This window comes from Neolamprologus brichardi, chromosome 15 (assembly GCF_056152115.1).
Source record: "Neolamprologus brichardi isolate AB-2024 chromosome 15, ASM5615211v1, whole genome shotgun sequence".
Lineage (NCBI taxonomy): Eukaryota > Metazoa > Chordata > Actinopteri > Cichliformes > Cichlidae > Neolamprologus > Neolamprologus brichardi.
This window is the reverse complement of record NC_142118.1, coordinates 20,425,166-20,438,451: the sequence shown is the minus strand read 5'-3', so window position 1 is coordinate 20,438,451 and position 13,286 is coordinate 20,425,166. Positions and strand designations below refer to the sequence as shown.

Here is a 13,286-nt window from a genome sequence, read left to right as displayed (position 1 = left end):
ACTTGGTGTCAACTTGGCTCTATTTTTATTGGTAAGGATTGATGGAAATTGTAGGGTGTGGGGCTTTGTTTCAGGTTCTGAAGTGCAGCGTGCAGAAGCAGGAAAGCAAACCAGTGAGCATAATTTCAAAAATACTTTAAAGTGTGAGCGGTTACTGTATCTGGGTGTCATTTGAACTAAAACATGAACTTTGTGAGCATTAAAAATCAGCCCTGCCTGGGAAATGTGTGGGAAAAAAGCAGCTTAAATAGCAGTGTGCAATTGATTTGTCACTGCAGAATACATTTTTTAAAATGAGCAGAATTGCTGCACCGATTTTGTGAAAGCTCAAGTGAGTCCTTTTGCAGAGCTCAGACCAAACAACAAATATTGTGCAGTGAAATTATAAAACAGATTTTTTTCTTTCTCATCTGAGTTTAAATATATCCTGCAAACTTATTGGTACACATTATTATCTGCTCGTGTTCAAATCTTTCAAGAAACAAATGGGCTGGTGCATGTGTGGTTGTGTGTGTATGTGTGTGTATGTGTGTTTGCAACAGCTGTTACTAAGAAAGGTGTTTACATTTCAGAGCTTTGTTTTTTCTTTATCTTTCTTCTTCTATAACATGCGCGCGCACACACACACACACACACACACACACACACACACACACACACACACACACACACACACACACACACACACACAGTGAGCTTTTACTCTCATTAGTATTCTGTCTGGATTTATTGTCTTTCCCACTGACATTTACATTTAAATTGTTTATCTTTCAGTGTCTTGGTGTGTGTGTGTGTGTGTGTGTGTCTGTGCGTCTGTGCGTGTGCGTGTTAGATACACACACACGCGCGTGTATCTGTGTGTGCTTGTGTGTAGCCAGTAATGAACATGCCTTTGCTGGTCCCTGAAGGCAGCCATTACTAACACTCTCTCTCTCTCTCTCTCTCTCTCTCTCTCTCTCACACACACACACACACACACACACACACACACACACACAGGATAATGTGGGAGGAGGAGGAAAGGGGAGGAAAGGGGATGCTGAGAATGTGTACCAGTATTAAGGTGCAGGATCTTAAATTTCCATTTGAAATCACAGGGATTTGCAGGTTGTTGAAGGTTGATGCTTTTTGGATTAAAGCTTCATTTGTGATGATTTTTATGACTTTCAACTCCCTTGGTTTTGTGCCAAAAATCATTCCGTTACCAGCGTTTATTCTAGAGTTTAAATCCAGTTTTCCGGTGTCTGGAAACTGGGGCATCTCAGATGAAAAATCTCTCAGCATCTGTCCAATTAAGACAGAAGAAGGCACCCAGTATCAGCACACTGGATTACACTGTGGATTAGCCAACAGACAACGTTTGGGTTCCTGCAGGGCAAAATGCTGTATATTCAGGGTTTTTCCTTCACAGTGGGAATTTACACATCTTCCAAAAAGGTTTTAGTGAGAGCCAAAGGGAAATTATTTTTTAAGCAGTTTTGATAATCGGGCTTTTATTAAGTCAGGCATAGCATCCATTTTTCCAATAATGACAAAAAATATACAGATATTAGTGAAGATAATATAACACAGTCTTGCTACCTTCACTGTAGTGTAATATAATTTTGTAGACACACCCAAAGAGCCATTCTGAGCCATCCTGATATCCATCTATCCATTTATTCATTTTCTGCTCCTCATCTGGGTTAGAGGTGGTGGAGGTTGGAGTCAACACAGACATGCCCAGTCCTCCCTCCTGGGCTCTCCTTCCAGTTGTTCATGTCTGAAACTCACCAAGGCGGCATCATATTCAGAAGCCTGAACCACCTCTAATAATTATCTTAACAGTTCTACTCTGAGCCCTTCCCAACTGACTGTGCGCCTCACCCTTTCTGAGCCGAGGCACCCTTCAGAGAAAGCTCATTTTCACCACTTGCATCTGCAGGCTTATGCTTGCAGTCATTACCCACAGCTTGTGGCTATAGCAGAGGATAGAAATGTGGATATATGCAAGAAAATCCATAAGATTGCTTGACTATATATATATTATAGTCAACCATTCAAATTTTGAAAATTATTTTTTTTGTCAATATTCTAAGGTTGGTAATTCAACCGGATCAATTTGGATTTGATTTGTGAGATACATAGAAAATGTCCAAAAAAATAGTTTATTCACTTTATTCTTTATTATACATTCACTTTACATCATATTTAAACATTTGAACAAATAATTATGTCACTGTACACACAGCAGCTTTTTCAGCTTGTATCAATTGCAAATGTTGTGCACATTCGGACATTAGGAACAACAGGGATATTGTGGGATATCGTGCAATGGAATACTAATCTAACGGTAGGATTGTAAAGGGAGTAAAGGCAAGGAGGTGCAGTCATTTCCACCCAAGTCAGGGCAGGAGATGGCTGCAGCTCCAAACCTTCCTCCCCCAGAATCCAGAGGAAGATGAGAAAGTGTCTGAAGATTTTTGTCGGGCTGACACAGGATGAAAAGCTGCTCATGTAATCAGACAAACAAGGACGACTCATTCGCTCAGACTGTGATAAAGTGTGTCTTTTTGTGTTTGTACAAAATGAAAAAAAAAAATCTGAGAACACCAAGTGCAAAATGTAAAAACTGATAATCAAAAATCATTTTCTGATGTGTGCGCACACGCATTGCTGATTGGTTGGCAGTCCATCTGGCTGCTTTTGTCTATAGGCATGCTGCCCCTCATGTCAATTATGCGATCACGCGTGAAGACTGTGTGTGTGTCTGTGTGTGTGTGTGTGTGCATGTATGTTTGCGTGTTTTTGTGAAAACAGGGGAGGGTGTAAGAAGGGGGGATCCAGATGTTACGTTTATTCTCATTCTCCTCCATCATCACATTTAATTTAATCCATCTCCCTCCCCCACAGCATTGTACAGCAAGCCATCTGTACACACACACACACACACACACATGCAGCCTCCAGCATGCTAATGCTAATGTGTGTTAGCCCAGCCAGGTGGCTGGGTGGCCTCAAATGGGTCCTTGTGCACCTCTGGCTCTGTGCTGATTGGAGTGAATGCAGCTGCTATGAAATTATGTAGATCTGTTCGCCACTGTCTAAGTGGGTCACTCAGTGTGTGTGTGTGTGTGTGTGTGTGTGTGGACTACATCTTGTGTATTTTGGTGGTGCAGTCTTGTTAAAAGCATGTTTTTTATTGAAATTGTGCTGTACGTTTGGAAAGAAATTCCCTGATGATAGCTGGCTACAATAAAAACTGTTTAACAGCTATTTTAAAATGATACTGGCATGAATATTAATTACATTTACAGATAAAGTCTGATTTGGCATATGCAGAGTGGTCTTTGCTCCCTCCTATACTGGATTCAGGAAGACATTAACATGTTGGGAAACATGTACCAGTGGTGCAAATCTAATGAATAAATCCTCTCAGTGTCTGTAAACAATGACCACACTGCAGATAACAACGTAACTGAAGCAGAGAATAGAGCCATTTGGTTCTTATCTTTTAATTCTCATACCTTGTCTTTCTTTGTCACTTGCTCCTGCAGAAAAACACGATGTGAATGGAAACAGGACTGTTCCACCTTTTCCAGAGGGAACAGAGATGGCCATGTTTGGTAAGTGTCTCCAAACACGTACAAGGAAATTGATGCAGTTTAGCTTAAATGCTGATATGACCTAAAACCTGCATTGCAGCTTATTGTAATTGTAATTTCAGTGATTTCAATTTCAGTCTTTCCTGCCTTGTTAACTTCAGTATTTATTGTACATGCACAAGCCACAAAAAGGGGAAAATATACTCATGTACACATACAAACAGAAAGTGGAGGGCTTCCTATTGATGGTCACGTTGACTCGCATGAACTTAAGCATAAATGAAGCATTAGCTACCTACTTCTTCTCTACATGTAATATTAGACTAGTCACCCAATGTTATGCTGAAAATTAATTGAAAACATGCTGAAAAATAAACTCCAGTTGTGAACCAGGCTTGCTTTTAAAACTCACAGCCATAGGCTTGTATGTTACGCCCAGATTTTTGCATTTTTAATCTGAATATATTTCATCACGGGGTTAGTTGCTGCATCCTTACCATTCCTGGATATATCTGTGAAATTTTAGTTAGATATATAACAACAGATTCAATTTTTGTAGTTATTCTTTTTGCACTGCTGTTTTTAGACCTATAACTGCAAACACTCTGCTTCTCTTCTCTTATAATTTGTGTAATTCACCTTCCAGAATAAGACAAAACATATATAAGGTTAGCCTACAAAATTAGCATTGCAAATAAAAATAAAAACACATGCATACATATATAAATTATACTGTTTTATGTTGCTAGTACCAGATTTGCTTCATTGCACAGATTCAACAAGGAGCTGGAAGTTTTCCTCATTTGATACATATTGACACGATCACGTTACACAATTTCTGTAGATTTGTTGGCCACAAATCCATGATGATGGTTCCCCCAGATCCTACTGGATTATTGTACTTACCGTTCCCTTCGATCAGCTCAAAGCAATCTGACTATTCTCCTCTGATCTCTGGCATCAAGAAGATATTCTTATCTTGAGAACTGGATGGGTATTTTCTAGATATTTTCCTATTTTCAGCTCATTCTCTGTAAACCCTGGAGATGGTTGTGGGGTAAAATCCTAGTTGCAATTTTTGAAATACTAAGGCACATACAATCATACCGTATTCAAAGTTACTTGAATGTGTCTTTCTTTCCACAGTCAGGAAAAAAAGCTGTTTTTCACCCCTCACGTCCGTTTCTACACAGTGGATGTCTCTTCCATAGTGAGACGTCTTAACATGCTAATCTGAAAACTGGACTTATGCAAGTAAAATAAAGTTTGTAGTTTTTAGCTGTGGATATAAGACTCTGTAAATATGGGTTTACTATAAAAGTCTGAGAACCGGGGTTATGCATGTAACCTGCAGTTTATTTTTGATTTCTGTATTTCCTTTTGAATTTTATTTGTGTTCATCATCCACAGTTTGGTCTAAAGCACGCAAACAGTTCCTATCAAATCCACATGCCATGCGATTTATGATTTTCTATTGACTACACTAAATGGATCTCCAACCGTATTAACATGACACATGAAAAAAACAATTAGAAGAAACAAATGTAGAAAGAAGAAAATAAGTAATTTACCATCCACCGTACAAACTCGACTCCCAGTCAAACTGCATCTCATTTTCTGTATTTGTCTGCCTTTATTCTTCATGTAAATGCTCACATCAAAGTCAAACATCTGAATCTTTATGAGTTTTCTCTGCCAACAGAAGGTAATGAGGGACTCAACTCAGTAAATACTCCCACAGATGTGATGCATGGTGTGACCTGGTCTTTACTGTCTTGTTAAATTGGTTTGGTTGTTAAAGACTGCTGTTATTTGTTTTATTTATTTATTTATTTTTTCCCCTCGAAGGTATGGGCTGCTTCTGGGGTGCAGAGAGGAAGTTTTGGAGGCAAAAAGGAGTTTATTCTACCCAAGTGGGCTATTCTGGGGGTTACACATCTAACCCCACCTACAAGGAAGTTTGCACAGGTACCCTCTGCTTACCAACACACACATAATCATGTGTTTTCTACTGTGACTCAATAAATTGTGGAAAACAAGACACACATAAACAGAAGAGTGAATCATTTCCCACAGGCCCTATTATACTGGGGCATGGATACGGCTGCTATTCATGCCTGACCACTCTGAGGAGGAGCTGTGTTTGTGTGTGTGTATCTGTGTGTGATGTGTGTCCAGACCTCTCAGTCGGCCAGTAGAGAGTGAGTCCATCATTAGATCTGCATCACCATCTGTCTCTTTTACTTTTTAACTTGGTTTTATTCTGTCAAACAGTCGCATCGATACGGTGCAGAAAAGTTTAGATGATTAACTGATAAGTTGGTGTTTTTCATGCTGTCTGTGTGTGCAGCGTGTTAAAGACGCAAAAATGAAAGAGAGCAGTTGGTTTTTGAGTTTCTGGAAAAAAAATGTGAGAGCAGCATTTAAATTGAAAGTACCCTTTTATTTATAGTGATTATAAACATAGCAGCAAAAAGGAGGCCCGACTGGAGATTTGATGGTGCAAGTTTAGGCAATTTTTTCGTAAATGCATTGGAAGATCCCAGAATGAAGTCAATGACGACAAATATAAAAATGACTGCAGAAGGAAATAACAGGCAACTTTTAACTACAGGGGTTCTGACTGAACTATAATTGATAACTTTTCTTTAATGGGAAATTCAATTTATGTCTATAATAAAACGACTACCATTTAATAGCTTTTACATTTCCCTATGCAGTGCATACTGGACCCTCTATCGCCTTCAAACAAGTCTTGAGACAAAATTCTCCAGGTTACTGGACACAGATTTCTTTTGCACAAATAAAATCCGAGTGAAGCTGAATTGCAGTTTATTTCATTTTATCTAAGACAGGGCATGGCTCTGTAATTACACCTCCAAAACACAAATTGGTAGCGGGGTTTCCATGCTGCTGACTTGATTCTCTTACTTCAGAAAACTAGGAGTGAAACGGAGAAGATCATTTTTGAGATGAAGCAAAATGAATACTTTAATTATTGCAGTGCAGACAAGAGACGGAGTTCATGCACAGAATAGCAGAGGTATGAAAACAAGGCGATGGCAGATTACACTGGCAAATTACATTAGCATTATGTGGAATCTAGATAGAATAACATCCCATAATGGATTGAATTATGTTCTACAGAGGGGTTGTGCACATCAGTAACCATTCACAGCTGCAGTCTGCATCATGACCCTGCTACATTTCTGGGGAGGCGCATGAGGGCTAATTTAATCATATGAAAAATATCAGAGACTGATCGGCAGGTCAAAGGGAAAACAGCACATTGATACCTCTGACATGCATGAGTATACAGTTTGGTAGCATGATTTATCTGTCAGCAGAGGCTAAACCCAGAGGTCTGTTGGAGTCATAGTTAAAAAAAACTCTGGGATACTTTTGAGACATTGGCTTCAACGTTTCATCTCATTTATGTCCTTTTTCTTTAATTGTAAGCAGACTGACAGCTATTTTACATTTATTCATGTTATAGAGTGATATCTTATCTGTATGCTGAATACTTTTGCTGATACACTTTCAAGCAGAGGCACATCTTGTGAGTTTTTATTAAAATTCACCTTTCATATTCAAATGCAGCACAGTGACAATCCTAAACTGGCATTAACTAACTGCTCTCACTGTTTCTGAAACAAAAACACCTACCGCGAACCTGGTTTGAACTGCTGGATGTGTGTTTTAATTAGCACGGTATCTTGGCAGACTATTAAAAGAGGGCACTTGGCTAAATGAAGTGCTCCTCACACCTTCACATCTTCAAGAGACACACACAACCGGAGCGGGACAAAAAAAAGATTGATCTGAATATTCATTGTTGGTTAAATATTTACAGTCAGATCTGCGTAGGTTCAAAATGTGATGATTATATTAGCATATTTTTCTCTTTTTTTTTTTTTTACGATAGAGCACCTGAGTTAGTGTAGATGTAAAAACACTCCCACACACTTCATTATTTTTCTCATTTGCTGTCTTTGTTTCTGACTCTCTCACTCCACTGTGTGCTCGTCATTATTTGCGTTTGAAGCCATCTTCATACACGGTCAAAGGAATGTGTGTTTATTTTTACCGTTTGAAGCTGTAAAAAGTGCCGTGAAGATGAGCGCTTGTGCCTGCAGCTTATTTGTCGCAGTTAATCAGGAATGGATGGATTTAATTTTTTAACCCGGAATATTACAAAGACGCCGCAATAATTAAAATTATGGTGTTTAAAAAGGAATTTAATCAGTTGTTAAAGTGAATCATTTAGCTCCTCCTCCAGGCTTTTCTTATATAGTACTGGGCAAAAATCTTCATCCACCCCCATTTCTTTCATTCTAGTAGTAAAAAAGGCACCAGTGTTGTGATGTGTCAGCACATAACAACTTTACAAATATCCAAATTTAAATGGTATGTTCAGACACTGTTACCTGCAAAAGTACATACTTTGTTTACATTTTGTTTAGTTGAACCAATGAAACAGACATGAAATACTATTTTAGGACCAACAAGGTGATTCCCAAAGAGCTATTCACCATGTTGTGCAGTGCGTCATTAAAAAAAAAATCGAGGAAACGGGATAAGTGGAGGACAAAAGATGATGTGGCAGGTGTTAAAAACGTATCCTCAGCAGATGAACAGTATCTGAGAGTCGAGAGAGTTGCAGCTGAAACTTTAGTTGATCCAGGTAGGGCTGCTCAATTAATTGAATTTTAATCATGATTACGATCTTGGCTTTCAACGATCATTAAAAATGACTGAGCCAATTATTAGCCCCTCCCTCGTGCTTTACTCTCGCGCTGCTTCGTGTGTTTCGAACACGTGTCACAACAATTAAGAGCAGTGGTCACCAACCTTTTTTGCGCCACGGACCGGTTTATGCCCAACAATATTTTCATGGACCGGCCTTTAAGGTGTCGCGGATAAATACAACAAAATAAAACTAGTACCGGTACCAAAAAAAATAAAATTTATTCATAACACACGTGAAAAGACCAAGGAAAACCGAGTAAACGATAAAAACGATAACAAAATAACGCTGAAAACCGATAAAAACCCTGAAAACTATACATTTCACACCTGAGCCTCAACTCTCGCGGCCCGGCACCAAACGACTCACGGACCGGTACCGGTCCGAGGCCCAGGGGTTGGAGACTGCTGATTAAGAGGACCCGAGGGAAACTCGGAAAGCTAAGCAGAAGTTATTTGGAGAGGAGAGTGACTGCTGTTGGTTGAAAAGAGAGGTAAAAAAAACTTCAGTGGTGTGGAAACATTATGGGTTCGCGGAGTCAGACGTGGATCAAGTAGACAGTGTGTAAACTTTGCTACAGTGTCGTAGCTGAACCACAGAGCAACACTGCAAAGTTCACTAAACATAGATGTTTACATTTTTCATTTATTTTTTATATTGCAAACATTTGCACTGTTATCAGTATTTGCACACTATTTTATATTATTTTTTGACAATCTTTAAAGTCATTATTCAATACATTGTTATTGGTAAATAAATATCGTCAAATAATCGAGATCTCAATTTCAGTGAAAATAATCGTGATTGTCACTTTTGCCATAATCGAGCAGCCCTAGATCCAGGTGCTGTTCACTAAAGCCTCAGTGGAACAGTGGCTGTCAAGAAGCTTTTCTTAAGGAAAGGAAACAGGGAGAAAAGGCTGAGGTATGCCAAACTACACTGGACTGAAAATCAGTGCCAATAGGTCTGATGGAGTGAGGAATCCAAATTTGAAGTTTGTGGTTCAAATCGTTGTCAGTTTGTGTGGAGGAGGTCAGGAGAGAGGTACAACAGAGTGTCTGCAGCCATCTGTAAAACATGGTGGAGGGTCTGTCATGCTTTGAGGCTGTACTTAGCCAGTGGTGTTGGGGGTCTTGGCAAAGGTGATGAAATTATGAATGCTGAAAAACACTGTCAGATTTTGATCCACCATGCAATTCCATCTGGAAAGGATCTGACCGGCATGGCTCACGGTCCCAAACGCAGTGCCAATGCAAACAACATGATTGAAGAAGTGTGGGATCATCTTGACAGAGAACAGAACAAAAGGTAGCCAACATCCAAAGAAGAGCTTTGAATGTCCTTCGAGAAACCTGGACAACTATTCCTGAAGACTTCTTAAAGAAATTGCAGGAAAGCTTTCTTAAGAAAGTTCAGGCTATGTTGGAGAATTAAAAGGTGATTACACAAAAAAATGACTTTCAAGCTTGTTAAAATTATATAAACTGTGCTTTTGCCTTATATACTGTGTTTGCAGATGTGTCAATAAATCGCTGCAACTATTTTCTGTTCTACTATCAAAATGTAAATTTTTAATTGACATGTTTCTGGTAGTCAGTTTGTTACAAGAATGGTAGTATATATGTATATATATATATATCGTAATGTAATGTAATCTAATATTAGACAGCACAGAGGCACTAATCATGGCAGCACAGGAACAAGCTCTGAGCACAAGATCCATAGAGGCTGGGGTCTATCACACCAGGCAAGACCCCAGGTGCAGACTGTGTAAAGATGCTCCTGAGACAATCCAGCACATAACAGCAGGGCGCAAGATGCTAGCAGACAGGGCATACATGGAACGCCATAACCAAGTGGCTGGCATAGTGTACAGGAACATCTGTGCCAAGTATGGCCTGGAAGTCCCGAGGTCAAAATGGGAGATGCCCCCAAGGGTGATGGAGAATGACCGAGCTAAGATCCTGTGGGACTTCCAGATACAGATGGACAAAATGGTGGTGGCTAACCAACCGGACATAGTGGTGGTAGACAAAAAGAAGAAGACGGCCGTAGTGATCGATGTAGCGATCCCGAATAAGAGCAACATCAGGAAGAAGGAACACGAGAAGCTCGAGAAATACCAAGGGTTCAGAGAAGAGCTGGAGAAAATGTGGAGGGTGAAGGTGACGGTGGTCCCAGTGGTAATCGGAGCACTAGGTGCGGTGACTCCCAAGCTAGGCGAGTGTCTCCAGCAGATCCCAGGAACATAATCGGAGATCTCTTTCCAGTAGAGCGCAGTCCTAGGAACAGCTAAGATATTGCGCAGGACCCTCAAGCTCCCAGGCTCTGGTAGAGGACCCGAGCTTGAAGGATTCCCCACCTGCAAGGGCGAGAAGGGAATTTTGTTTTTTTATATATGTGTAAGGGATGGATATAGCCATCCACTGCGACATCATCATTGGTTTCTGGACTTTTCTGGCTTTTAAAGCCTTTAAAGAAGTTGCTGCTAGGGAGCAGTAGGCGAAAAAACGTGAATCATCTTGTGAGAGTGTTTCTGCATTCTGTGCAGAAATTTCGATGAGAAGGGTTTAACCATAGAACTCTGACGGCTGACATCATACAAGCTCAGCATTCATCACCTGAATAAAGCAGCTACTGATGAATATCAACCCCTTGCGAATGAGAGAGCAGCCAAAATAGTGTCTTCTTCATCTTGGGGGTTATCAGTGCTGCCACTGCTGTAATTATATAAAGTAAACATGATATATCATTTCTTTTAATTGTTTTTTATTTTTCTTATGTTGTCACACACTGAATAACACAGCTGACACTCGGGGGAAGTGCTCGTCAAGTCTGGCTGTGCAGTCCCAGTGGGCTTATAACACCATAGTTCCAATTTGGTAAAATACCCACACAAACAGATTTATTCTTTTAGTCACCTTTTCTGTTTAGTCGGTCTCTCTCTTAAGTGAACAACAACAACAAAAAAAAAGACATAGATGTGTGATGTCTCAGCGGTACTGTTAAGTAATGTCCAAAAATTGCTGGAGGTCCACTGTCTTTGTGTCTTTAAATGGCAGCTGTTGTGTTCATTTCTCTTTTTATTATTCCTGGATTCTGCTGGAGTAGTTTTGTATAATTTACACTTCAAAGTAGTCCTTATTTATCTTTCATTGAGGAGTTCATCCTGTGTGAAACAATCATCTTTACCTCCCCCTTGACTGTCTTCCTCCCACAAACAGAAGGTTTATGTCAGGATCCTGTGTCATTCGACCCAGCGTTCTTAGTTTTTCCTGTGTTCCAGTTTCATGTCAAGTTCATTTGTTATTCTTGGAGTTAATTTATCTGTCCTAAGTTGCTTAGTTTATTGAGCTTCCCCTCCTTGTGTTACATTACATGTTTTCCCAGCCTGTCTGTGCTCTCCCTCGTGCTTCTCTGTGCTTTACTCTCCACCTCTGGTCTGTGTCTCTGTGTATTTCTTGTTTTACTTTGAAGGTCCATGTCTTATGTGAATGTGTCTTGCTTTGCTTCCTTGTCTAGTCAGTTCTGATTTCTCCCAGCTGTGCCCTCCTGTGTCTCATTCCCCTCGTTACTTCCCAGTGTATTTAAACCCTGTGTTTCTCTGAGTCAGTGTCGCGTCGTCCCTCATGATGTGTGGATCTCCCTGTGTCTCCCTGTGTGTTAGTTTGTTATTTCCCAGTTTAGTTTAGTTTGCGTTGTATACTCGTTTTCCCGTGCCAGCAATTAAAGCTGTGGTTTTGAGTTCATCCCTTGTGTCTGTCCTGCATTTTGGGTCCAACTCCTGCCTGCCACACAGTGCTTCATGACAGAACGACGCAACCAGACATGGACTCAGCAGGCCCGGGAAATTGATTTGGCCCGTATCCAAGGTCTGGTAGAGCGGATTTCCCACACTGATGATGTCCGTGCCGTAACAGTAGGAATCAAAGCCATTGAAGCCATCCTTGAGAGGAACCCCCACTTTGGTCAACTCAGAGGATTTATGGACTCAATAAACATGGTGTGCGAGGCCCGGGAGGTACTGCAAGCCGAGAGTTAGCTATTCTCGCCCGCTCCTGGTATTCAGCGCCGAAACCACCACCGCTGCAGCAGCAGATGGAGCTCTCTGCAATGCAGCAGCGGCCATTAAAGCGCAAGGGGGTTTCCACGCCACTGCCGCGGAATTCTTCACCATCCACGTCCAGCTCTGACCACCGCTCACCTGCCTCTTTTCTCGCAGCAATATGGTCAGACGAGGAGTCAGATTCTACCTTTCTGCCATTACCGGCAACCACCACTATCTCCGCTCCCATTTCCAGGGGGAAGCGGCGGCAGCGCAGGCAGCGAAAATTGCCACGGATGGAACCCAGGACTTTGGTGAGTGTAAGTGATACTGAACAGTTTACTGGGTCTGAAGGCCCAAGGACTGATTATGTTATGGCTGAGAAGAAAAAGACTGTTTCCTTTGAAACCAAAATTTCCCATTTGGGTGATCTAAAAGACTGTTCTCCTCATGCTCCTCCCGCCATAACAATGCAAAGAACTGTGGTAATTCTGTTCCATCTGCGCCTGGACTAATTAACTCCGTGTCTGCTAGGTCAGATTATGTTAAGTCAGAGATTATTAATCCAGAGACTGTTTTTCCAAAAGCTGCATTTTCCAGGTCCCCGGGGGTTAAAAATTTGTGTGTTTCCGTTGAGCCTGAAGACAAAATAACGAGCACTACAAAAGAGAGCTCTAGGTTTGCACCCAGAAAGACAGATCCTATGGCAATTCCTGAGACTGCTACGCTCTCCGAGGCTTCCCCAGAAGCTGAGTTTGTAATTTCAGCTGAATCTGGACCCCTGGAGACAACAGAATCCGCTCAGCCTGTGACTATTGACTGTTTCTTGGCTTACTAAGAGCAGGAAATAAATACCTCCAAGACTGTTTTTCCTGAGACTGCTCTATCCCAAAGTGAAGCTCACTTAGCA

General features: G+C 40.8%; 1 protein-coding gene across 2 annotated transcripts in view; it reads left to right on the top strand.

Moving 5' to 3' along the window:
• msraa (methionine sulfoxide reductase Aa) overlaps window positions 1-13,286 on the top strand; it is a 61,003-nt gene that overhangs the window by 22,546 nt on the left and 25,171 nt on the right. For both annotated transcript variants that reach the window (XM_006793550.3, XM_006793549.3), the window contains exons 2-3: window positions 3,537-3,605; window positions 5,433-5,552. In XM_006793550.3, coding sequence (XP_006793613.2) covers window positions 3,537-3,605; window positions 5,433-5,552 — 189 coding nt within the window. The remainder of the gene's footprint in view (window positions 1-3,536; window positions 3,606-5,432; window positions 5,553-13,286) is intronic.